The sequence below is a fragment of the Boeremia exigua genome (assembly GCF_020726555.1).
Source record: "Boeremia exigua strain MPI-SDFR-AT-0100 chromosome Unknown C7974scaffold_13, whole genome shotgun sequence".
Lineage (NCBI taxonomy): Eukaryota > Fungi > Ascomycota > Dothideomycetes > Pleosporales > Didymellaceae > Boeremia > Boeremia exigua.
Genome location: NW_025763530.1, coordinates 1029815 through 1053817, shown reverse-complemented (window position 1 = coordinate 1053817; position 24003 = coordinate 1029815). Strand labels below are relative to the sequence as shown.

Here is a 24003-nt window from a genome sequence, read left to right as displayed (position 1 = left end):
GTACAGATGTACTTCGAAGACTCCAGTAAAGCTGGTCAGGACTGATTTGAATTCCACCCTGACGACCGAGAGCGGAGCATGCCAAGGCTGAGGCTCAATCCCCTTTGGCATCTGCCTGCATCGTGCAGTCTTTTGAGGTGACACGAGACTTGAACATCGTGTCATTCGAGAAAGGACAACGACGGCTGTGACTACTGTAAGTGGCCGTATGAGAAACTTGCGAAGCAACGCAATGAGACTGTCGCAACAGTGAGGGAAATTCGTACTGTCCTTGGCGTCGAGCTCGCTGCCTATGTGAGTTACTCCAGCGGTCTAGATTGCTAAGCACCACTCCTACTGCTACATGACTAGCTGAGATAGGTCGAATTTCAAAGCAAGGACTCGAGTTGCATGATCAGGCGTTGGGAGCGTTGAACGATGCTCGTGCACGAAACCCTCCCACGCTTGCCGTAAGAAGAAATCTATCCGCTAAGAATCGCCGCGCGTACGACGGCATCGGTCGCGACCAGGTACTCGTAACTTTTTATAACTCACAATAACTCCCAGCACCACAGTTCAACTTGTCTCCGACTACTCCCCCTTCCAACTCTCAGCCTACAGATACTCCACACCATACCCCACAATGGCTTCCGGATCTGTCCTCGTCACTGGGTAGGTACCCCTCCACCCCACATTCCATCATACGGTACACAGCATCGTGTTAATCAAGTACAGTGGCACTGGCTACATTGGCTCGTTCACAGCTCTTGCTCTCCTCGAGGCTGGCTACAAGGTCGTCATCGTAGATAACCTCTACAACTCCTCGAAGGAAGTCATCAACCGTATCGAGCTCATCTCCGGCAAGAGGCCAGAATTCTACGAGCTCGACATCCAGGATGAGGCCGCGCTCGACAAGGTGTTCAAAGAGCACCCCGACATTGACAACGTCATTCACTTCGCTGCGCTAAAGGTAAACACTGCTACAGGTCAGCCAAATGCATATACTGACACCACTGGCAGGCCGTCGGTGAGTCTGGCGAGATCCCCCTCACATACTACCGCGTCAACGTCGGTGGCTCCATCTCCCTCCTCTCCGCAATGGAGAAGAACAACGTCACAAACATCGTCTTCTCCTCCTCCGCCACCGTGTACGGCGATGCCACTCGCTTCGAGAACATGATCCCCATCCCCGAACACTGCCCCATCGGCCCCACCAACACCTACGGCCGCACAAAATCCACCATCGAGAGCGTCATCACCGACCAAATCGAAGCCAAGCGCAACAACGCAAAGAAGGCCGGCAACGACGCCGAGTCCAAGAAATGGAACGCCGCGCTGCTGCGCTACTTCAACCCCGCCGGCGCCCACCCCAGCGGCCTGATGGGCGAGAACCCGCTTGGCGTCCCTTACAACCTGCTGCCGCTGCTAGCTCAGGTCGCAATCGGCAAGCGCGAGAAGCTGCTCGTGTTCGGCGATGACTACGCGTCCAAGGACGGCACCGCGATCCGCGACTACATCCACGTCCTGGACCTTGCGCGCGGCCACCTGCAGGCGCTGAACTACCTGCGCGAGCAGCAGCCGGGCGTCAAGGCGTGGAACCTGGGCACGGGCAAGGGCTCGACGGTGCTGGAGATGATCAAGGCGTTCCGCGACGTCGTCGGCCGCGATCTCAAGTACGAGGTCCAGGGCCGCAGGCAGGGCGATGTGCTGGACCTGACTGCCAATGCGTCGCTCGCGAACAAGGAGCTCGCGTGGTCGACCGAGTTCACGCTTGAGGACGCGTGCGCGGATCTGTGGAAGTGGACGGAGAATAACCCCGAGGGGTACAACCAGGCGCCGCCGAAGGAGTTTGTGGAGGCGCTGAAGAAGAAGGCGTAGAGGGAGAGTGACACATGGCTCGGAGATGCTACATACCAATTGTTGATTAGGGCATATCATCGCAGGCGCTGGTACATAAGATCACATCACATATATAGACTTATTAAAAGCATTGAACATCACTACAAACAAGGTCACCGCGCGTCACATGTGTGCTTGACATACTCGTTGTCTTGTCTTGATAGACGCCTGGCGAGAGGCGTCTTGGCTGTGGTTGATTGCTTGCGGCGCATGCGTCTGTCTCACAGCGCAGCAACCCACCTTCGTGTCTACGACTTACACTCGATTCGCTTTCTTTTCCCCGATACAGACAACTCTCATCGCACAACAGCGTCCTTGAGTGTCGAGACACTGCACAAGCCCGCGGCTGTCTTCAGCTTGGCGACACCCGTCTTCTTCTCCGGCCCCTCGCCGCTCAACTGCGGTACCTCGGCAACATTGAAACCGACCTCGAGAGCATCTGTGGTAGTGAAGCCAGGCTGGATAGTCTCCCAGACCTTCTTCTTGGGGTTGAGCACGCCCTCGGGCTCGCCCTCCCAGCCCTCGAAGAAGACTCTGTCGCCGGCCTTGCTGTCCGCAGGCGGGTTGACCAGCTCGACTGGCCCCTTGTGCGCGTCCTCGCCCTCCTTGACGCGTGGGCTGGCGGCGAGGACCATGGCGCACGACTTGACGCCGCGCATGGTGACGGGCTTGAGGTTGCAGACGGCGATGATCTTGCGGTTTTGCATCTCGGCGAGGGGGATCAGGCCGTTCAGACCCGAGCAGACGGTGCGGACGACCTGACCCTCGTATTCCGAGGTGTTTTCTGTGCCGGGCGCGTCGCCGCAGGCAATGGTGCTGACGAAGAGAGAGTCGGCGTTCGGGTGGGTCTCGGCCTTCAGGATGTGGCCGACGCGCAGGTCGATGAGAGCGGGCGAGAGAGGCTTCTCGACCGGTGCTCTGTCATGCAGTTAGCAGATGTTCATGCTTCAGTGGAGGTGGCCATCACGTACGCCTTCTGGGGCTTGGGCTCCTTCTTCTTCTTCTCTTTCTTCTGGGTTGGTGCACCCTCGGGCGCGCCCTTCTTGCCTTCTGTGGGGTTTGTGGGGTTACCAGCTACAGTTCCTGCGACAGCATCGCCGGCTGCTTGTGCAAGGTCCTTGACCTTCTCCTTCTTGCTCTTCTTGGCCTCGGCGCCCTGCTCGCCGGTCAGGGTTGTGGGTGTAGTGCCGTTGCCAGCAGCAGCGGCAGCGGCCGCCTCCTTCTCCTTCTTCTTGCGCTCCTTCTCGGCCTTCGCATCGACGGGCTTAATCTTGAAGATGACGCTGTCCAGATCGATGTTGACCTTCTCATCAAGCTTCAAGCCAAACACAGGCGAGTTCTGGACGAAGTCGACATAGCGGACAATGTGGTGGTAGCCCTGCTCGCCGGTCCTCTCCTCCGCGCTCCACTTTGAGACAGCAGGCGCAAGCTTCTGGTAAAGAGCGATGTCTGCGACGGAGGGCTTTGCGCCCAGGACGGTGGTGCGGCTGGCGAGGTGTGTATTCAGCGACGCGAAACGCTCGGCGGACTTTGCGGCGTCATCTGAAGCAGAGGCAATGTGGGAGGCAGAGGAGAGCCATTGGCTGATCTCCTTCTTCTCGGCGTCGCTGTATTTGGCCTCGGGAAAGAGAGCCTGGGACGCCTTGACGGCGTCGGTCTCGTCGGCAGCGTTATTCGGGGCGTGGGCCTTGAGGTAGGTGACCAAGCTCTCGTCGAGGGTGGAGCTGGACATGGCGAAGGTGCGTTGGAAAAAGTTGAAGGCGATTGGGGTCCGCGGGGTAAAGAAAGTCGGTGCTGCGAGAGAGGCCGCGGTTCGGCTGGCTGAAAAGCGATATCGAGCTGTGATTGGGACTGCGGCAGGTCGTGTGCAGCGTATTGGGCGTGTGGATTGGCCAAGTCGTGTGCGCAGAAGGGGCAGAGCTGGGGGTGAATGCATAGCAAGCTGAGTCAACCCAAAATTCGTGGGTCCACTGCCGGCGGCGCGGGGCACGAAGGCGGCGGCGATGGACAGCCACCGACAAACAGCACAGGCCCTCTCACGCTTTCACGTTGCAGAACAAACGGTGGACTGAGGACGTGAGCCAAGTACACCACACGACAGTAAAGTAGGGAAAACACCAAAAAACTCTATACAATGCTTTTTACCTCTAATATAGGTAGTTCTTAACTAAGTTCTAGCTTTAGGAATTGTAATAACTGCAAGTTATGTATCCTGTAAATTTGGTAAGCTCAGGGTCTTATCCGCCTGTTTTTCTGAGACTGGAGAGAGGCCATCGCGGTCTGATCAGACGCGTTCGAGCACCGTTTATGTTGAGTTGCTCTCATCGTTTACTGCTCCTCTAATGCTTTGCCTGGGCTAGCACGTGACGAACAGTCAACTTTCGTGTGCTGTAGATAGCGTAGCCTGCAAGTTGGTCTCAACGAGCACGCTGCTGAGAAGAACAGATATGAATCGCTGTTCCTTGACAACTCCACGTGCAATTGCTGCCTGCGCTGCTTGCTCGTCCAGTTGCTATGACGCGCTATGTTTGCTTTGGACTGCCCCGCGTACATAATAAACCTCCCCGCAACAACGATCACCACACCGCAGTCAGATCTCTTGGCCTGATCGGAACGTCGCCACAGGAACAATCAAAATGTCCGACGACAATCCTGACGTGCCCGCAGGGAGGAAGCGGTTCATTCCCCTGGGTAAGACACGGCCTTGCAAACGGAGCCATCAGCACTCACATGTCTCGCAGAGAACAATCCCGATGTTATGTCCTCGCTGGTCCATAAGCTTGGCCTGTCGACAAAACTTGCATTCCATGACGTCTTTAGCATCGACGAGCCCGAACTGCTTGCTTTCGTGCCTCGGCCCGCCCATGCCCTTCTCCTTGTCTTCCCTGTGAGCGAGACATACGAGAAGTTCCGTCGCGAGGAGGACAAAGACAAGCCCGAGTATGCAGGTCATGGTGACAGTGAAGAGGTAGTATGGTACAAGCAAACAATTGGAAACGCTTGTGGGCTGATTGGACTGCTCCACGGCGTGTCCAACGGAGCAGCACGCGCGAACATTCGTCAGTAGCCTGGGACAAGTGCATGTACTGCTCACATCATCTAACATCGCCCAGTCCCCAACTCAGACTTGGCAAAACTTGTGCAAGACGCTATTCCACTAAAACCGATTGAGCGAGCCGATCTGCTCTACGAGTCGGAAGCTCTCGAGAAAGCTCACCAAACCGCTGCCGGTGGCGGCGACACTAGAGCGCCTGACGCGGAAGACAACGTGGATCTCCATTATGTCTGTTTTATCAAATCAAACGACAACAACCTGTGGGAGCTGGATGGCCGAAGGAAGGGTCCTCTCAACCGTGGCAAGCTCTCTGCGGACGAAGATGTGCTGAGTGAGAAGGCTCTCGCCTTGGGCCCACGCAGCTTTCTTAAGCGCGAGTCTGAGGCTGGAGGTGGTGACGTTCGCTTCAGTCTCATCACTCTCGCTGAATCACTGGACTAGCTACTTACGAATTAGACGGTTCACGCTTCACGACACACGCTATTAACCGGGGTCAAAAATCACTTCATCAAGGATAAGACCAAAATCTTCGTTGGGTTGTTCGTCTCAACCTCAGCGAGTAAGTTGTATTGGACGATCTGCTGCGATGCACTTCATGTTCAGTTCCCTAGCACATCATGGCATTTGTAGCGCCTGCATATGATGCATCTAGCTTTTGGCATTTCCAGGAGCCGACCTCTATCCAGCTCAGCATATGGGGCATGAAGAGAGCAAAGGGCGCCGATCTTCGGATTTTCACGGCTGCAAAATGACGGCGATCGAGTGCTCATTCAAGGCAATAGTAGAGAAATCGAAGATAATGTTTCAGTGCGGCACGTCGTCAGGAACATCAGCACCCCAGAACAGGTCCTTGTTGCTTGTCTTACACGCTTTCGATAGGCATTGCCGACAACAACACGCATTATGAATAGCCTCCCCGTATTCTCAACCATCGCTGATCTTTGCTCCTTCACTTCCCTACTATAATACGAACCCTCTCATACCTCTGTAACACATCCGGAACCGATCTTCCTCGCGAAAGTTATAAGACTAATACCATGGATCGAGTCAGTAGCAGCCGTTCGTATCGTTCCCTGACCTTGCCTTACGTTCCTATTCCTTTCGGCTTCTCCTTGTCATTGTACGCTCTCGTGCTCTTCACTTTTGTTTCTCCGGCCTGCTCGCTTTGGTATAATCCAGTGTCAATGACGGATGGGAACAAAGCCAAAGAGTATGGAGTTGGAGTTGCGGCACTTGCATGCGCCACTGTTAGCCTCATCGCTTCTATCGTTTGTATGTACTGGTTCTGTCGATTTGCAGGACGCTTTCGCCACAGGTGAGTTCTTCTACCGCAGTCTGACTTGCTGATTGACAACGTGAAGATTGATTATGATATTGATATACGGCGACCTTATGCGTGGGGCGTGGCTCTTCGTTTTCGCTACCATTTCCCTAGCACGCGGAACTGTCAAGACTGGAAGCACTTTCTGCCAGGTCAGCGGATTTCTGGTGCAGTACGGAACGCAAACCAGTGGTGAGTGACATGTTTGACTAAATTTATCATCTGACATTAGCCTCAGACTATGCTGTCTTGGTAATGGCCGTACACAGCGCGATACAAGTCTTCAACCCATCAACGCGTGTCAGCTCGGATGGCCTTTACCCCTGCCGCCGATATATCTACGTTGGGGCCTTCGTACTCCCGGTGCTCATGGCTGGCTTGGCCTTCAGCAACCCGCGCCAGGCGTATGTGTCGCAGGGTGCGTTCTGCACGCTTCCAGTTCGTCCCTTTTGGTATCGGCTGGCACTTACCTGGGTCCCACGATATATCATCGTTATCACAATTATCGGGCTGGCTGTAGCAATCTATGCGCACGTAGGCTTCAAATTTCGCGGATACTCGAATGTTGATACAGGCTTCGAGGGCCTCAAAACCTACGACGGCCTAAACTCGACCCCACATGACACGCAAAACGAGGCAAAGATGGATGATATCACATTTGAGCTTCACGATACGCAGTCAAGACCACAACCACAGCGTCGGAAATCGTCAATAGGACACGACATCTTTACAGCCCAGCGCCAGTCATCGTCAGCCCTAGCCCTAAGTCCTACTTCCTCACATGTGCCCCAACGCGTCTCCTTTGAGAGCGGAATAGCCCAGTCTCCTCCCACAACCTCCTTTCATCTTGCTCGCTCCCGTCCCTTCCTCTTGGCCATTCCCTCCGGCCACAGCATCAACAATACCATCTCGCCCTACGACGGAACATCACGCTCGAACGGCAGAACCACCAACGACAACAGCAACAGCAGCTCGGAACCCACAACCCTGACCCCATCCTCCAAATCACTACGAACCCTCTCCCCCACCTCCCCCGCCCAAGTTCGCCTCGAACGCCAGCGCCAACGCATCCACCGCCAACTGCGCCTCATCTTCATCTACCCGCTCGTCTACACGCTCATGTGGCTGATCCCCTTCGCCATGCACTGCATGAACTACTGGAACAAGTACGTCGACCAGCCCGTCGAGTTCCTGCGCATCGGCAGCAGCATGTGCATCTGCATGATGGGCGCCGTGGACGCGCTGATTTTCTCCGTGCGCGAGAAGCCCTGGCGCGGCATGCCGCGCTCCGACGGCACGTTCTGGGGCAGCTTTGCCGTGCGCCGCAGGCAATCCGACGTGGGCGATGCTCTGAGCGACGGGGTCGGGGGCAGTAGTGCGGCGAGCGCGAGGCGCAGGGGGAGTCACAGCTATCGGTCAAGTGCGAGCGGGGACTTTGCGAGGATCGCGGCGGAGCAGGCGCGCCAGCGGCTGGATCTGGAGCGCGAGGAGAGGCTGAGGGCGTTGGGGGAGCGGCCGGTGCGGGATGTGTATGCCTTGGATTTTTACGAAGGGGGGAAGAGGGGCGGGAAGCGGGACTCGGTGCAGCTGGGCATGTTGAATGTGGGGGACGGGAGTGATGGGAAGGTGTACGATGATACCGGGCTGGAGGACGATACTGTGGAGACGGTGCAAGGCAGGAGAAAGAAGTGACGGGACTATAGGCCCCGCGGGTTTATCCTGGGCTTGAAGTGTGTTTTAGTGGGTTTGCATGGCGTGGTATCGTTCCAACGGGATTTCTTTCTGTATGTGGGCATGCTCTTAATTGTAACCTTTCGTCTCCTGGTTCGGCTCACTTGCCTACTCGAAAGACAGTTCGTGTTGCTATCCAGCGCCGACGCCCAAGTGAAATGTCTACCTGTCGTACACGCACCCATCATTACAACGAGGCGAGCTAAGCGGTGCGGTCGCCGCACATGGATGACCGACAGATGCGGTCTCTGTTGGAACGAAAGCCGCTCGTCCCTAATGGCCTGTCATATCTTCCGTCACCACTTGCAGTGACCAAACCGGCCAAGGGAAGTGCTGTCACATTGGTCAACCACGTAATTCTCGAGCTGAAGTAAAAGTAAAACGTAGAATTTGAAGGCAAGCTATCCTAAATAATATACGGAGAAGCCTGCCATATACCCCAGAAACGCCGTGTAAATGTATCTCGGCCTAATGCCCAGTCTCTGAACATAAGTACACGCATAGATGACGCCCATGAATCCGCCGAAGAGCCCATCGACATCCAGAAGATGGCCCAAAAATGGCAGACGTCCATACGAGCCAACTGCGCCGTGTGGCCGAAATCTTGAGAAATTTAGTAGCCTTAATAAGAAGTACTGCGCAAAGCATTCCAGCGCCGTGTGTAAATAGAAGATTGTAGAAGGCGAAGAACATTGCAACATCGCTTGGTGTGCTAATAAAGCCCACATTCCGTGGGCGGCGTGCGTGTAGTGGTCGTACACAGGTTGGTCGTAAATCATGTTGGATACAGGTCGTAAGGTCATCTAGAGTAGGGCTTGTTCATCAGCGCGATCTCGCGCGCGACGGTTGCCCACTCAAGCTCGCGGCGAAGAGGCTCGTTGCGTCTCTGACGCTGATACTCTTCCCACTTAAGAAGTTCGTAGGTGAATCGAAGATGCGGTTGAATGATGACATTCAGTCGTCGTGCTCTGACAAAGCAGCTAGAGGTCTGTTAGCAGCTGCTGGGTTATGCATGTATAACTAGATACTTACTAGGCACGGGGAAATGACAAATTCATCTCTTTCATGACTTCTGCGATGCAGATCGTCGCTGATCGAGACACACCTACACGGCAGTGCACAAGTGTGGCTTCGCCAGCAGCCTTTCCAGCTTCGATAAACTTAAGACAGCGCTCGAACTCGTTCCACAAGGGATCAACACCATTGTCTTGAACTTTGTCTACCATCAGAAAGTTCTTATCGGGCCATTGAAGCTGTGTCTTGGCGTCATCTGGCCAGGACAGGGCTTCACCGACACTCAAGATCCTTGTGATACCCAATTCCTTGAGCAATTCTGGGTTGTTGGCATGGCCCAAATTGCCCAGGTACATGTATGGCAGGATCCGACTAGGCAAACTGCCGTCGATCTTGGACAGCCACTGTGGCTCGGCAAGATTGAAGACACTCTTGTTAAACTTTGGTGACTCCTGCAAGATACGTGGCTGGATGGTTGTGAGAAGTGCAACATCGGAAGGGTAAGCGAAGAAGTTGCGGCCCTTCTCCTTGTGCAACTGGATCCAAGCATCATGAACCGGAAGGCCTTCCGCGTACATGAAGTAAGCTAGTGCAAGCAGGGTGGTTTCTGTGTAACCATCTGTGCAATGGATCAGAAACTTCCGTGGCGTGGCAATATCATCTAGCTCGATAGCTTCGTCGTCGTCACTCCGTCTGCGCTTTGATCGACGGACTTCTGATGGGTTGGCAAGATCGTACATCCACCGGCAGGTTTCCATCAAACCATCGACCTCCGTATGAGACCAGGAGGGCGGCATGATGCTACCAGATGATGGAAACTCCATGTGTAACGCAGACTTGCGTGTAACCTTCTCCATTGACATGCGCAGGGTTCGCAAGGACCGCGACTCTGGCACATGTGCAAGGTCCGTTGCTTCAATGAGCACGTCAAATTCGTTCTCACCCAAGCAGTCTGGATGAAGCGCCGAATCGGGTGTAGGCCCCAAGAACACGTTGTTGCTGATCTCGGACGACTTTGACATGTCACACATCTCGTATCGCTCCCAGTAAAAGAAATCGACGACGTTACCGGTCACGCGACCAGTAGGGTCGACAGCGATAAGCTCTGGGTGTTTCTCTTGCACGGTGCCGAATGAATCTGAGAGCATGAACGTGTTGAACAAGCCAGTGGGGAACTCGTTGCGCACTTCGTACTCTCGTTGAGCCTGTGAGATCATCTTGGCAAGAGCGATGGTGTCATTGGGGTGTGTCTTCTGATCTCCGTAGACAATGATGTCGGAGACCATGGCTAACTTGCATGCTTGGATTTGAAAGTTGCGCACGGAAAAGCCGTCTTGGGGATCGCACTCCATGAAGGTGGGCGAAGCATCTAAACCTGCGCAAAGGATCTCCTCAGCTGCAATGGCACCCTTCATCTTTGATACAGTCAAATCTCCTCCAGTCTTTACGATAGTCAAGCTGCGAATGCAATTGGGAATCTTGCGGGCGGCTTTGCGACGAGAAGCGAAGAAGGCAAGTTGAATCTGGTTCTCAGCATGCAAACCATGAAGCCATGGAAAGACCTGCTCTGGGCTCGGCAGCGGGTGTGTCGCCATGTATTCCAGAGCCTCTGCCATCCGGTCTGCAGTGATTGTGTACACTGGAGGATCATTGCAGAACTCGGTACAGTACTTCTCCGGTGGATATGTGATCGAGGACGTGTCGATGCGAATGTCGTCTCGCGGTGGAGAAGCTGGTGGTGTTGCTGGAATACCACCTGGCGAGCATACTGGAATATGTTTGTTGGGTATGGCGACGGGAGCGCCACGGGTCGACGTATTGAGCGAGAGATGCGTGGGAGATGTTGAAGTGCAACCTGGCATAGGCGGCGCTCTTGCCACTGCAGCTGCCATGCTTGCGATTGAAGTGTCGACGGTGCAGTTGAAGGCACGCGACGCAATGTGCTGATAAGGCCGGTCTGCCCTTCCTAAACAAGATCAAGTCGCCGAATGTGGGTAGCGCGAGAGATGCAACACTAATTGCGGGGTGACAGTGGTGGAGTGATAGCCCTGCGATCGCATGTCAATGTCGTTCCAATGTTGCATGCCTATATTGGGCGCGAGTACAACGAAGTGTTGACTTACGATGCTGAGCCGTTGCGATTTGACCGATGTTAGGAAGCTGCGATTGAGCGGCAGTAGAGCGCCGAGACACAAGAGCGGCCCACTCAGAAAGTAAAATCTACAGTGCGACAACAGAGGCACTGAGCATGCTGGCCAGATATGTGGTATGAAGTGAAGTGCAGGAAGAATTGGTTTGATGTGAAGAATGAGAAAAAGCGAAACAGGTGGGCAAAGGAAGAGGGTAATGGTGGTTGCACAGCGGAATGGTATCCTAGGTGTTTAGTGGGTTCCCCGCCTGCAGCACACAAGAGGCGCCGCTCTGCCTGAGCCAGTCTGGGTCGCATCTGCAAGCCACATGCACACTTGTCCACACAAGGTTCTGCTGTTGGATCGCAGGCGATAGCGCTGAAGCATGCTTTGCTAAAATAACCCTATTCGCACGCAAGATAGCTGTTCCACGCAAAGTGACTCGGCAGTACCCTCGTAGATATTACCGCTGCCCGATAACGATAATGCGGGTGGGTCGGATACCATTGAACCCCAGCATTCCCAGGTGTCCACTGGACCCGCTGCGCAGAGTTAAGGCCCATCGGTTCGTCAGCCTTCAAACTCCACTCGGCACGCCGATGAGTTGGCCCGGCCGAAGGACCCACTGACAGGCATCGCCGGCAGCGTGGAATTGGGCTGTCATCCTAGCGTCCAGTCGCATGCGGATCTTTCACACAAGTGGACCCCACATCTGCAGCCGCAAAGCTCCTCGCCACATTCTGACCACCGTGAAGCTCTGGGCTGTTCTGCGAGCCGCCATCAGGATGCATCGATCAACCCCGCCTCTTGACCGTTGCATGGGAGCCGCTTTGACAAAGCCGACACGACACGAGAGTACACAACAACGCATGTTTTGACGGAGACAATACCGCAGGCAAGGCACACGTGAAGGTGGTGCTGGCTAATGCTGACCTGGCGCACCAACCCCGCACCTCAGAAATGTACCAACGCCGCGGTAGGGTCTTGCGACCAAGACAATTCCAGGGATCGCTCGGTTACATTAGCCTTGGTGTTTGGGATGCTTCTGCCCGCGACGGCAGCGCTGCACATGGCCGCCTCTGCGTGGATGCAGCTTGACGTAAATCTGTGCCGTCTGGCGATCAAATCAATTAGACCGAAAATCTACGCTGTCAGCCAATGCTAGCTTGATGCTGCTGTTTACGATGAAAGACGGTGTGAGCGATCCATTCATTGTTCTCTGAATTTGTTGAGGCTAGCCCTCTATCACTTGGCGTAAATGCTCGCATGCACCGTTTCGAAGTCTGCAGATATTGCCTAATCCGTCACTGTAGCTCCTTAACTCCAAACAATACATAATACATAGGTTCATGCTGTCACATTGCTTGTAGATCACTCCGTTGATACGTCCTGAAGCGACTCCGACTTTGCACTCATGCCTCAATTTCGGTTCTGGTGTTTAGTAGCTCGTCCACATGAGATCGCTGGACCGCAAGTTTGTCCTTGGCGCTCTCTTGCTCCTTAAGGAGAACAGCAAGTACCTCAATAGGAGGCTCAAGTTCTAAACGGTGCGCACGCTTCCAGCGCTTCAGTCGCGCAATACCAGTGCATGGCTATTCGTCGTGAATTAGCTCGGTTGACTAGTTGCTTCGAATGGCTCAAACTTACGCCATACTGTGCACTCATGTCAAACTCCCGCAACACCTTTTCATGCAAGCTCAGTTCATGCTGATGTACCCTGGGCGCTAGCCTCTGCTTCTCCTTCGACGCCCAGTATTTCTTGATCGCAGAATCCGCGATGCGCCCGGCAGCTTCATCTTCTGGACTGCTCTCAGCCTTTTGCACTGCGACCTCTTTCTCGACTTGATCGATGATGTCAGCCTCGACCGTGGTGGGCTTCACTTCTTCGACGGTTTCAAGATCAACGACATCTGGCTTGATGGCCTTTGATGTGCTCTTCGAAAGAAGATCTTTCTTCACGTCCTGCGCTCTTGCGCCATGCTTTGTGACTTTGTTGGCACCTCCGTGGAAGGCGAGGGTCGACTGCTGCGACTTGGCTGCGGGACCGGATACTCGTCGTTTCGGCGCCATGGTCAATACGATAGGCGTGTGTCTGAATACGATATCTGAGGATAGTTGCGACGTGATGGAGGCGAGTCAATTGCGCTCAGCGCGATGCGATCAAGGGCGCAGCTGCAAGAGTGACGAGTGACGCAAGGCTCGCCAATCAGCGCTGCGTGGTTGGCGCGGTGATGCGCGCTAAAGGTGTCACGCTAGCACGTGCTCGCAGTTCACTGCCCATGTACTCGCGACTTAGTCGTGTGCACGATATTGTATCTGTCTAACAGATTGTGTTCAACGTGTGTCGATATGTAAGTAAACTATGTACAAGCCCAGTTTCTTCAAACCAGCTTTTTTCGTAAGGGTGAATGTGGGGTACTTCTTTTTTTCAAAGTGTGTGATCATGGTAGAGGATTCTTGAGAATTACCAATTCACGTTTGACATTCACTCTCTGAACTTCATCTCTCTTACCCAGTGGACTCTCAGATCGACTGACTGCAAGATAGTCAGCCTGCCGAGAAAGTTTTGATCGTCCAACAGGGAAACGTCGTAAACCACAATGACCTCAACAACTCCCCCAGACGTAGCTGCACATGTTGAATCCCTGATACCCAAATTCAAACTCACCCGCCTCCTCAATTCCGACCAAGCCGGCCGCCGCATCTCGCTCCTCGGCACAATCGACTCACAAGATGCCCTACTCATCGCTGAGCGCGCTGCCTTCGACACCTCCGACGCCAACATGCAAGGCTTCTCGACCTCCCTCCGAAACATCAAGAATCTCGGCGCAAACGACATCTACGCCTGGTTTCTCGCCAACAGCAACCCGTCCAGCTCCGGCTCCACCGCGCCCCCACCGGACTTCAAGCTCAACCTGATCCACCCGTGCACCGCCAAACACATCAAGAAGTACTCCAAACAAGGCGTCCGCCTCGTCACCGAAACTCCCTCCATCTACAGCTCCTACGTGCGCCCCTACATCGCTGCGCAGCATAAGAAAGGCACGCTGCAGTGGGTGTACAACATCCTCGACGGGCTAAAAGAGCAGGAAGATGTCATCTACCAGGAGCGCGGCGCCGCGGGCTTCCTGCTGCTGCCGGACCTGAACTGGGACCGCACGACGCTGGAATCGCTGCACTTACTGGGCATCGTCGAGCGCCGCGATGTGTGGTCGGTGCGCGACCTGACCAAGGGCATGGCGCCGTGGGTTGCGCATATGCGCGACAAGATGCTGGATGCTACCGTGCGCTTGTATCCGGCGCTGGAGCGCGATCAGTTGAAGCTGTATGTGCATTATCAGCCGACGTACTATCATTTCCATATCCACATTGTGCATGTGGCGCTGGAGGCAGGGACTACGCAGGCGACAGGGAAGGCGCTGGGGTTGGAGAATGTTATTTCGCAGCTTGAGACCATGGTTGGAGACGAGGATGCGAGTTTGGCGGACGTCAGCTTGTCGTATCATGTGGGCGAGAGGAGCGAACTGTGGGAGAAGATATTTCTGCCCTTGAAGGAGGGGAAGGGAGTCAAGGTTGATGAATTCTGAGAAACCGAATGAGTGATGAACATTAAGCTTTGGTCACAAAGCACACAAGAGGCAGCAGTACGTTTGAAGCACTTCATGAATTGAGGTACAGATTTCGAAGAATTATACATTGCCTAGCTTCTCTGAAGCAATCTGGTATCTTGACGCAAAATAACAACCATCACATCAGCCACCTTCTCAATTACCTCCCCCTCACTCCTCCCAACCTTTCTCTCGTTATCCTAGTCGTGTCGGCTATCCCATCCAACCGTCTTAGAATCATCTCGAGTATGAGCTTCCTGGATGAACTAGTTCAATCCAAGGAAGCTCAGTCGTTGCTATAAGTCCGAAGTTTTCGGATTGTGCAGGTAGATATCTGGCACTTTGGGAACCTGCGGACTCTTCTGCAGCGCTTGCTTGAATGCTTCTCTTGTTTTTGCACCTTCCTTCCCATCTCCACCACCACCAGTGAGTCGTCTCATACCACTACGGAATCTGCTTCGCGTTTCCGGTGGAGCAGGTTTTGGCATGTTCTCCAAGCTGAATGTACGGTCGGTACTTGTCAGGCGAATGTCGTCGTCTGAGAAAGATTCGCCGATCTCATCGAGTGTAGTCGTGGAGAGGGAGGGAGAGAGTCGCTGACTCTGATTTGGCGCAGATGGCGAGGTGACTGACCGGGCGTGAAGACCAGGGCGCGGAGCACTTGTAGGCCCCGAGGAAGCCGGTGTCGAATTGAAGGAGCTAAAAGCCCCTGGGGTCATAACGCCGGGAACCCGTGCAGGTGACAGCTTGACGTGATCGGTGCTAAAGCCTGACTGGAAAGACGTAACGCTAGCGTTGCGTGTCAATGACTTCAGCAGTATTGGTGCAGTTTGTTGGTCGTACAGGTTCTCCCGTGTATTCAGTGCCCCATTTGCATATGCACCATTGGGTGAGTAATGACTTGACGTGAAGTTGGGCAGATCTGTGAGTGTCTCGTTATCGTCGTCGTCATCGTCGTCATCATCAAAGAAGTCGTCGAGACTATCTAGCTTCATAACGAGATCGCCGATGTGGCCGTCACCACGTATGTCTTCGGAAGTCATGGTTGCTGTCCGGTAGTCTGACAACGGGCTGAACGGAAATTCGTCCGCACGGAACTCAATCTTTGGAGTTGCTGTTTCAGGAGCATCGGCGCCTTCCAGGTTACCACACGTATAGAATACGGCGTGCACATTCGCCCTTGTCAGATGCGAGTGATGAGCAGGCATTGGTATCGACCATCCGCTCTCATCGGGAATGCCGTACAACGACTGGGTTTTCTCGAACTGCTTCTTGTAACCTCTGGTTGAGTGTGACCCGGCCATGCTCATGCGGATATGCTGCTTCTCAAAAGGTGTTGGTGCGTTGGTCATGTTCAGATTGATGACGAAGTCCAGTACTCGCAGCGCTTGCGGACAGAACTCGGTCTGCAATAATCGCAACAATGGTGAGACGAGGTCAGGCCCCTTCGAAGCTATCTCTGGTTTGCGCATTTCGATTTCTGGTATCATGATACACAGTACCTCCATAGTGTTGATCTTCATCCAGTCTATCTTGTTCGTGAGCAAACCGAGCATAAAGATCAGGCTGCCAAGCTCAAGGTCCGGGAAGTAGGCTGATCGAAGGGCTGACAAGGTTTGCGACAGAAAATCTGTTTCTTGACGAAATCTCTTCAGTGCGAAGGAGGTAAGCGCATCAGCCAGTGGTGTGCACTGATATTGCTCTTCGGCAACACGAGCCAGAAGCTCGGCAGTTGCTTTGACACCAGGGTCCCGTTTGATTGTCTCGAAAGAACGTATGAATCTCGGCAAATTGGCGAGGATGGTGTAGACGAGTCGCGTGTCATCTCCAACGATCCGACTTGAAGGGAGAACGACCAGCCTACCGAGAATCCGTAATGAACGATCCAAACAAGTGCTCGATCGTATGCCCTTGAAGGTGAGCTGTGCTAACCCCTCGAAGTTACCCTCCCATCTGTCGGGGCAACTGTCCTCAAGTATCTGTAAGATAGTAGGGTCGCCGAGATCTAATTTGTCAAGAAACTTGTCCAGCATTAACAAGCTCTCCATGAATTCGCCTTCGTGTATGGTATCAAGACAGGCACAGGTTGTCCAGAAGAGCTGCGGGTATTGCACGAGGTCTTCCGGGGCTAGGGCTTCGATGATGGCGCGTAGGGTTGTCAAGATCTCCATAGAAAAGGTCTGGATGTCACTTTCTTCGTCCGAGATGGTGTTGGAGAGCCTGGCTAGCATGTCGGAGAGCATCTGCTGATCCAGAGAGCTCAGTATGCATCGGAAAAGTTGAAATGATCGACACGCAAGATGTCGGACGGGACAAGACGTAGCCCAGTTGAGTGCCACCCTTCCCCACGCCTCCCTAAGACCGGGGTAGGCAAGGCTGAAGAGCTTCAAAACTTCGCCGGAAACGTACTCCATGGACTCCGGTACCTTGGTACTAGAGTCTTCTGCCTCCTTGCTGTTCTTGTCGTCGTAGTTCCACACGACTTTAGCATCATGTTGGCGTATATTTTCGACAAAGTCTTCAATAGCACGCTTGTCGATGCCGAGGGCGTCGTCTTCAATCCTGGATATAACTAGTTCGTGGATGAGATGTACGAGCATCTCTCGTGCTTGATCCTGGACCACGGGCGTGTAATGATCCCAGAGAACAAGGACGACTTGAAGTAGCAGAGGCACGTGTTCGCTCGCGAGCTCAACGGGAGAGACCATGAGATCAACGAGTAATATCAAACAAACTTGCCCAAGAGCAAATCCAGACTAAGAGAATTAGTGTGAGCACGAAGAAGAGTGGTAGGGCACTTGCCTGCTTATTGCTGCTCGGGAGTAAAGCGCTGAGGTCCGCGAGATATGGCAAGTTGACAGCATCTGCTGGTGGCGGTAATGGTTCGCGCTTTTCACTCACTAATGAACGTGGGTTGATCTGAAGGAGTAGAAATTCGACCACCTTTTGTCCAGCCGGAGTGCTCGATAAGTGAACAACGATTTGTTTAGAGACATCGACGTAATTCTGTTCTCGTTTGTCCAGGCAGAGGTTGATGATGAAATCAAGGATCAGCTGTACATTGCCTCCATATGGCCCAGTGGCCAAGGCTTGCCAAAGTGCTTGGATTTCGTTGTGTAGTGCGTTTCCCGAGCGAACAGTGATTTCGAAAAGATTGACGAGCAGCATGTACGAGTTTGCTGTAGGATCACCGCCCGGCTGCACTTGCAACTCGATGGTTTGGATCCAAGGTAGCATTGCCGCGACCATATTTCGCTGATGGTCTGGCTGCAGCTCCTTGAAGTAGTACGAAAACTGTGAGAATACTAGGAAAGCAAGCTCAGAATGTTGCTTTGCGAGTCGCCGAGAAGTTTCAAACTGGGCTAGCTTGTACACGGCAATCGTCTTGTCGGAGATGCTGATGTCGAGATCTTGGAGTTTGGAGTTCTTCTGTTCTCGTCCCTCCAACGCTCTTAGTAAACGAGACGACTTGATGCGAATCCCGCTGTTCTCGTGGCCAAGTGTGTACAGACCCGCACTCAGTACCTTCCAAAAAGGCAGTGTGTAATCTTCTCGTTGTGTGAGTACCTGCGTGACGACTTCGAAATAGCTATCCAAGGATTTGGAGGACTTGGAAAGATAACACATTTCAATGGCGCGATCCAAGAGGTAGGGGTGTTCGCGATTGTGGATGATCAGGTTCGTGAGTGCTCGTCGACCGATCGCATGCGTACGATCACTGGGAGTTTCGAATATGCTGTCAATCCATGACAGCATTCGGCGGACATCAAATTGCATCAAGACCTTACTATCAGTTGTGATGCTGACTGGACCGCCACACAAAGCAGCCATGGCACTTAGCGCTGCTGTACGCAGATCACGTTTCTCGATCTCCATAGCTGCCGTTGCAATGCCCTTGTTGCCCAAATCGGCCTCTCGATCTAGCATGGATCTGCGCATGTTCTCCTCTCGCTGGCGAATTTGCTGTTGGTTCGCGGAGTAGCCGCACCAGTCCTCCATGAGCGTGAACGCGGCCTTGCGAGCTTGGAACGGCATCCATTGAAGTGGGTCATCCGTGCGGTTGATGCCTTCAAACAATACTTCTACAAGCCCACAATAATGGGTACGCAGCTTCTGAAATCCCCACTCATTCTGGACTTCAGCATCGCTGAGAAAGATCCTTAGATCCTTTGTGTAGTTGACGAGATTGTTGACAATCCACTCGTCGTTGTATGCTTCTGGAAGTCGCAAGAATTGAGATGAAAGCTTGTACACATGCGTGATCTCGGTTCGGAGGTGATCAGTGCGTCTGTTCCTTCGTGGGCTGCTCAAGGTCCGTGTATGCGATCCTAGTCTTGTCTTTGCTTCTTCGGCACATGCAGCAACAATACCTTGAAGCGATTCCAGAAGCGTTCGATAAAGATTGATGTTGATGGAGCCGAGACCTATCACGGCAGCCTCACGCACGGCACTATTGTCGACCGATAATGCGGGTAAGACTTTTGCAAAAAGCTCGCTGGCGGTGTGCAATTTATTCGTGCTCTTCTGTGAAGACTTCGAGCTTTTTCGTGAGTGTTGTGACATTTGGCTTGGTATGAGCGTGCTACCTGGCCCAGGATTTGTCAAAGTGGTGAAAGCGAAGATTAGATAAAGCTTCCACTGTTCAATGACAATTTCCGGTGAAGTTGAAGCCAGACGATTCGTGACTCTGCTTATGCTACCTGGCTCAAAAGGCGAGTATGGGGTAGCACGAGGCCCGTCGCCAATGCTGAGCAAGGTTCGATGCATCTGCGTGAGTCGCGCGCAAACGATGTCGCGAGTCAGGGTGACGGCAAACGGACAAACTTCAAAGCTGATCCGCACGAGGTTAGGGAAAATCTTGAACCAAAGTGTAGAATCATAAGGCACGTCGCTGCTGCACAGTTCCACCAATGTGCTTTGGACGTTGCTCTTGCGCATACCACGCTGAAGACGACTTCGCTCGGCTAGCGATAGTTTCTCGTCGCTGATGTCCATGACCCTTTGAGAACTGCCTTCCATGACGCGTATTACGCGTGTGTTGGTGGCGCCCAGTGCCGTATCGAACTCGGTGATAAGGCGTAACACGGTGACGGCGTAAGATCGTACACGTCGCGAAGGTGAACAGAGAAAGAATAGGCCGTGTGACTCAACTTCCTCGACATGTGTCCAAATCGATGAAAGATCGAGGAGCGCCGCTCGGCTGCCAGCGCCCTCTTCAGGCGTGTCGAGCGCCGTCTTGCGGACCTTATGTTTGATCTCTTCGATCCAGATCTGAAGTAACTCAACGTAAAGTTTCAGCGTGCTCTCAATGTGCCCTGCACCGAGCATACCACCGTCTGACATCGTAGCATAACGATCATCGAAATTAAATATGAAGCGAGCGAAACCGATCGTGACTTGCTGTGCGTGAGATTGGCGTGCAATGGACTTCAGGGACTGAGCCGAAGACACGGCAATATTGCTTTGGACATGTGCAGTGCCAGTACACAACAAGTTGACAAGAGAATTGAAAGGGATATGAGGAGACAGACATCGTGGTAGAGCTTGCACGGCAACGTGCAGAAGGTCGTAGAACCCTTGTCTGGGATCAACAGAACCTTGATGGTCCTCGCGCCGGCTGAAGCTGAACGCCTCTGCCATCGGCGTTTTCGGTGTATGGAGTGAGAACTTCTCGTCGAGAACTGCCTGCCCACCAAACGCGTTGTCGCATATGATCGTGATCTCACCCAATATCTTGCAAAACCGCACGTACGAGTCTTTTGCCACTTCGGCGAAACCATTGAAGTTGACAGGTCGTGACAATCGCTCTTCCTTCAGAAGTGACGATTTGATAGGTAGATGTTGCAGGGGTCGTGGGCTGACTGGAACGGCTGGCAATTCAGGAAGTATCGAATTGGGGTCGTAATCGAACGAGATGGGAAAAGGTGGCTGTACGGAGTTCTCCAAGTCTGCCATTATCGCCAGAAACGAGCGGATGCCTAGCACCATTCGATCAGGCTCTAGATTCTCGACACGAAGTTCCCGCCCGGAAGTGAACATCTCGGCATTGAGCAAAGGGAAGATGATCGTCTTGAAGCAGAGATCTTGGTACTTGTAACCGATGATTCTTGTCAGCTGAATGAGAGGCTCAGCGATGGCGGACTCGGTTGAGAGGTATGATCGCCGACCAGGTTGAAATATCATCCGAATGATGTCTTCGAGTTTGCGCACAGCAGTGGACGGAGAATCGGGGCCTTTCCTGTAGAGATATGTCCATACCAACTGGCATATGCCGCGGAGAACGATAGGTCGAGTGACGCGCTCTTTCAGTCGTGGCTGTGTTGATAGTGCGAGCGCGGACCACTGTGCTATAAAGGTTTCCGTCGGCGAAACGCACAACAGTGCGGTCATCAAGGGGAAAGCCTCATGCCAGTGTTTCGGTTTGCCAAGTAACACGGCAGCCCGCTGCCTCATCATGTCGACCACCGGCTTCCATCTTGGTGAGCTGAGTTCTACGGTGGCTTTTGACGCAATCCGCAGCAGTAGCTCTCTCAACACCTGGCAGAAGGCGTACTTCATGGGGTGACCATGTGCGCTAACGAATAGCTTCGCAAGGGATAGCATGAAGCTGCATGTGCGTTCCCATGCTTCCTCGGGGTATGTCTTGACCTTCAAATAGCGCAGAGCTCGGATGAGTTGAGCACCCTTGTTCTCGATGTCTCGTGTATACTGGCCTTTGACAGATAGCTGAGTGTCGATTATCTTGAGGTCCGCGATGAACTTTTCCTGGACTGGATCGAATATAAGTTCACTGAGGACACCGAGTAGCTGGCTGAAAATGGCAAGATTTGCTCTGCTCAGGTTGGAAAATTCGACCACCTCGGGATCTATGGTATTCAGCTGCCCGTAAAACAGACCAAGTAGACGATCGGCCATGTCGAAAGTCAGGTTCTGGATGTCTGTCTGGCCCATGATCTCAATGAGCACTCGGCAGAGAATGTACGTTGACACGGTTGAGCGTTGCTCGGCCAGTGTCACGGTGTCCTGCAGGGCAAGAAGTTGCTCAGCACCCGCAGCTATTGAAGTTGTCGACATACTCTCGGGCAAGTTCTGACTCGTCTCTGTGTTTCGGCGAGGCAAGTGAGTGTGGGCGGGCCCATTTGCTTGTTTAGCCTGAGTGTGTTAGCTGGATGACACGGCAGAGGTAGCAGACTGCCATACAGTTTGCAGCTGTGTACGCAACTTCGAAGCCTCTTCGCTCTTCGCCTTGCGCCACAGCATGATGGTGTCTATGAGAGGCTTGGGCTTGTGGCGCGCAATGTGACCAAGAGCCGCTATGAGCTGGTCGAAGTTGGGGTCCACGCCAGGGCCACAGATGCACTGCACTTCGGCCTCTGGCTGGTTGCGGTCCGTGGTCATGCACTGTATGATCTTCTGGTCGGCCTGACTGATGAACGAGTTGAAGAGGTGGTGCAGGGCGTATTCGCCGACTGTCTTCAGCTCATGGGAGTGCTGGTGGTGGCGCGACTGGGAGCGGTGGTGCACATGGCCCTTGCGAGAGGACCTGCTGGGCGCACGCTCGGGCTTGCGCTGTGCACTGCCGGCGTCGCCCAGCGGCAGAGGCAGGCCGGCGGTGGCGAAGCCAGTCGTGGTACTCGAGGCGGCCGGTACGCCGTGGGCCGAGAAGGCGGCGGTTATGGTGTCCTGCGACATGATGGCTCCATCGAGGCCGGCAATAACCTGGGCCGTCTCGCTGAGGGGGCTGGTGGCCGGCGAGTTTACGTAGCTCGTGCTGCGTGAGTGCTGGACGCCATGCACAATGGACGTGTTGCGGTTGTGGGCGTACGACTGCGAGGGCCGGCGCTCCAGGGTGCGCTCAAGGGCGTCGGGGCTCGAGTTGCTGCTGCTACTGGGAAAAGCCAGGCCGGGCGCCCTGGTGCGGGATGCAATGCGACCGCGGGTCACACTCGGCTCGCGTGAAGGAGCTTGTCGTGCTGGCGGAGCTTGCGCATGTGAGTGCGAAGCAGCTGTGGCAGGCACAAACGTCAGCAGACTCTCAGGCACCGCAGGTTGCATTAACCGACGTCCAGATAAGCTCGGCCATGACACCACAGCGGGAGGGCAGGCTCAAACACGCCCCGTCTGCGTGCGAGCGTCCCTCGAGCCGAGCGTCCCTCCAACCGAGCCTCCACGTCCTTACGGCGGCATCGCTGCGACAAGAGAAGGACCAACTCACACATGGGCACTCATGGGCGGACGAAGAGATCGTCATCTGGGTCGATCGAAGGGATAGCAGCCTGTGGGGGAGGCGAGCGACGTCTGCCATTGGGACGTCGTCGAAGTGCATAGACCCTGTCCTCTGGCGCCTCTCGTTCCTGGATCCTAGCCCGATTGGGGCTCATGATCTTCTCTGGCGCCGCGGCAGCAAACGGCTATGGAGATCAAGCAGGCGGAAATTAGATGGCTGAGCGCCTCTGCACGTGGTACAAGGGCTCAAGGCATCTGATCAGCGCAGCCTTGTATGAGTGACTTCAGGACGCTGCGACGGCCATCACCAGCGCGGTTGACAGCGAACTATCGCCTAGCGCAACGGGCAGACGGCCATGCTGCCACGCTTTCTGTGCCTGCCCTTGCATGGGCGGCATTAGGCTTTTGACGTGCAGCGTCAACGACAGAGTGACATCAGGACGGTTTTACGTTGAGAGTGGACGCCAGCAGACAGCCAGTCAGCGCCAGTATCAGCGCAGCTTGGGGCATCTTGCGTAGACAGCCTGCCACATCAAACGACGACCGGCACAAGCGTGCCGCTCTGTGCGTGACCTGCCCGATCCTCAGATAGGCGTGTTTCCTTTGTGAAACGCAGTCGAATCAGCCTTTGCAGCCCTGCTGGTGCTGCATGTGAGCGCTTGCCAGCTGCAGAAGACCGGTTGGAGACCGTCAACCTGTTGCGCGGACCACACTCACCAACAGGCATGATCTCTGGAGACAGGCGCAGAGGGTCCGACGCGACGCGGGGCGACCTACTGACGAAATAGGGAGAATTGCGCGACACCGCGAGTGTTGAGACCAGGTAGACCCCTGACCTTGGCTGTCAGTACAGCAAGGCTTACATACGCAGTGAGGCTTACATACGCAGTGACGCACACGATACCAAAATCGTACTAACTAGTGTAGTCAGCATTGGCCGGCCAGTCACAGCGCTTCATGGACTTCCAGAAGATGCTGTGTCTGCACCTGCTGCCAAAGGAGTCGCTCGCAGTCCGTTTCAGGGCTCCGAAGCTCCGCGAT

General features: G+C 54.1%; 8 protein-coding genes across 8 annotated transcripts; 4 read left to right on the top strand and 4 right to left on the bottom strand.

Moving 5' to 3' along the window:
* Nucleotides 1-379: 379 nt before the first annotated feature.
* On the top strand, nucleotides 380-1980 carry C7974DRAFT_368437 (UDP-glucose 4-epimerase). Its single transcript, XM_046139896.1, has 3 exons — nucleotides 380-651; nucleotides 715-949; nucleotides 1000-1980. Exons 1-3 carry the CDS (start codon nucleotides 623-625, stop codon nucleotides 1855-1857), a joined length of 1122 nt encoding a protein of 373 aa, XP_045992288.1. The 5' UTR covers nucleotides 380-622; the 3' UTR covers nucleotides 1858-1980.
* Nucleotides 1981-2174: 194 nt separating this feature from the next.
* C7974DRAFT_321208 (uncharacterized protein) lies at nucleotides 2175-3610 on the bottom strand (the record flags this gene model as incomplete). Its single annotated transcript, XM_046138794.1, has 2 exons — nucleotides 2175-2796; nucleotides 2850-3610. The coding sequence occupies 2 exons, from the start codon at nucleotides 3608-3610 to the stop codon at nucleotides 2175-2177; spliced, it is 1383 nt and encodes a 460-aa protein (XP_045992287.1).
* Nucleotides 3611-4296: 686 nt separating this feature from the next.
* On the top strand, nucleotides 4297-5672 carry C7974DRAFT_72794 (uncharacterized protein). Its single transcript, XM_046147157.1, has 3 exons — nucleotides 4297-4569; nucleotides 4620-4937; nucleotides 4992-5672. Exons 1-3 carry the CDS (start codon nucleotides 4515-4517, stop codon nucleotides 5372-5374), a joined length of 756 nt encoding a protein of 251 aa, XP_045992286.1. The 5' UTR covers nucleotides 4297-4514; the 3' UTR covers nucleotides 5375-5672.
* On the top strand, nucleotides 5661-8342 carry C7974DRAFT_72788 (G protein-coupled glucose receptor regulating Gpa2-domain-containing protein). The gene is made up of 3 exons (XM_046147156.1): nucleotides 5661-6248; nucleotides 6295-6446; nucleotides 6493-8342. Exons 1-3 carry the CDS (start codon nucleotides 5971-5973, stop codon nucleotides 7944-7946), a joined length of 1884 nt encoding a protein of 627 aa, XP_045992285.1. The 5' UTR covers nucleotides 5661-5970; the 3' UTR covers nucleotides 7947-8342.
* Nucleotides 8343-8671: 329 nt separating this feature from the next.
* On the bottom strand, nucleotides 8672-11010 carry C7974DRAFT_72781 (dual specificity protein phosphatase PPS1). Its single transcript, XM_046147155.1, has 2 exons — nucleotides 9018-11010; nucleotides 8672-8965 (listed from the first exon to the last, which is right to left on the bottom strand). The coding sequence occupies exons 1-2, from the start codon at nucleotides 10889-10891 to the stop codon at nucleotides 8785-8787; spliced, it is 2055 nt and encodes a 684-aa protein (XP_045992284.1). The 5' UTR covers nucleotides 10892-11010; the 3' UTR covers nucleotides 8672-8784.
* Nucleotides 11011-12310: 1300 nt separating this feature from the next.
* On the bottom strand, nucleotides 12311-13413 carry C7974DRAFT_345253 (DNA polymerase delta, subunit 4-domain-containing protein). Its single transcript, XM_046139348.1, has 2 exons — nucleotides 12776-13413; nucleotides 12311-12720 (listed from the first exon to the last, which is right to left on the bottom strand). The coding sequence occupies exons 1-2, from the start codon at nucleotides 13196-13198 to the stop codon at nucleotides 12541-12543; spliced, it is 603 nt and encodes a 200-aa protein (XP_045992283.1). The 5' UTR covers nucleotides 13199-13413; the 3' UTR covers nucleotides 12311-12540.
* Nucleotides 13414-13422: 9 nt separating this feature from the next.
* On the top strand, nucleotides 13423-14802 carry C7974DRAFT_466602 (HIT-like domain-containing protein). Its single transcript, XM_046146334.1, has 2 exons — nucleotides 13423-13479; nucleotides 13676-14802. Exon 2 carries the CDS (start codon nucleotides 13729-13731, stop codon nucleotides 14713-14715), a length of 987 nt encoding a protein of 328 aa, XP_045992282.1. The 5' UTR covers nucleotides 13423-13479; nucleotides 13676-13728; the 3' UTR covers nucleotides 14716-14802.
* Nucleotides 14803-23224, bottom strand: C7974DRAFT_404690 (cell morphogenesis protein-like protein). Its single transcript, XM_046142970.1, has 3 exons — nucleotides 21937-23224; nucleotides 17539-21888; nucleotides 14803-17492 (listed from the first exon to the last, which is right to left on the bottom strand). Exons 1-3 carry the CDS (start codon nucleotides 22789-22791, stop codon nucleotides 15033-15035), a joined length of 7665 nt encoding a protein of 2554 aa, XP_045992281.1. The 5' UTR covers nucleotides 22792-23224; the 3' UTR covers nucleotides 14803-15032.
* Nucleotides 23225-24003: the final 779 nt, after the last annotated feature.

Bases quoted from the DNA above. Each gene is read 5' to 3' on its own strand.
- C7974DRAFT_368437 (XM_046139896.1), top strand. From the start codon at position 623: ATGGCTTCCGGATCTGTCCTCGTCACTGG. The intron at 652-714 runs GTAGGTACCCCT...AATCAAGTACAG, and splicing joins GGATCTGTCCTCGTCACTGG to TGGCACTGGCTACATTGGCT. The intron at 950-999 runs GTAAACACTGCT...CACCACTGGCAG, and splicing joins TTCACTTCGCTGCGCTAAAG to GCCGTCGGTGAGTCTGGCGA.
- C7974DRAFT_72794 (XM_046147157.1), top strand. From the start codon at position 4,515: ATGTCCGACGACAATCCTGACGTGCCCGCAGGGAGGAAGCGGTTCATT. The intron at 4,570-4,619 runs GTAAGACACGGC...CATGTCTCGCAG, and splicing joins GAAGCGGTTCATTCCCCTGG to AGAACAATCCCGATGTTATG. The intron at 4,938-4,991 runs GTCAGTAGCCTG...AACATCGCCCAG, and splicing joins AGCAGCACGCGCGAACATTC to TCCCCAACTCAGACTTGGCA.
- C7974DRAFT_72788 (XM_046147156.1), top strand. From the start codon at position 5,971: ATGGATCGAGTCAGTAGCAGCCGTTCGTATCGTTCCCTGACCTTGCCT. The intron at 6,249-6,294 runs GTGAGTTCTTCT...GACAACGTGAAG, and splicing joins GCAGGACGCTTTCGCCACAG to ATTGATTATGATATTGATAT. The intron at 6,447-6,492 runs GTGAGTGACATG...CATTAGCCTCAG, and splicing joins GTACGGAACGCAAACCAGTG to ACTATGCTGTCTTGGTAATG.
- C7974DRAFT_72781 (XM_046147155.1), bottom strand. From the start codon at position 10,891: ATGGCAGCTGCAGTGGCAAGAGCGCCGCCTATGCCAGGTTGCACTTCA. The intron at 8,966-9,017 runs GTAAGTATCTAG...ACAGACCTCTAG, and splicing joins TTGTCATTTCCCCGTGCCTA to CTGCTTTGTCAGAGCACGAC.
- C7974DRAFT_345253 (XM_046139348.1), bottom strand. From the start codon at position 13,198: ATGGCGCCGAAACGACGAGTATCCGGTCCCGCAGCCAAGTCGCAGCAG. The intron at 12,721-12,775 runs GTAAGTTTGAGC...CACGACGAATAG, and splicing joins ACATGAGTGCACAGTATGGC to CCATGCACTGGTATTGCGCG.
- C7974DRAFT_466602 (XM_046146334.1), top strand. From the start codon at position 13,729: ATGACCTCAACAACTCCCCCAGACGTAGCTGCACATGTTGAATCCCTG.
- C7974DRAFT_404690 (XM_046142970.1), bottom strand. From the start codon at position 22,791: ATGCAACCTGCGGTGCCTGAGAGTCTGCTGACGTTTGTGCCTGCCACA. The intron at 21,889-21,936 runs GTATGGCAGTCT...TAACACACTCAG, and splicing joins TGCGTACACAGCTGCAAACT to GCTAAACAAGCAAATGGGCC. The intron at 17,493-17,538 runs GCAAGTGCCCTA...TAATTCTCTTAG, and splicing joins TCCCGAGCAGCAATAAGCAG to TCTGGATTTGCTCTTGGGCA.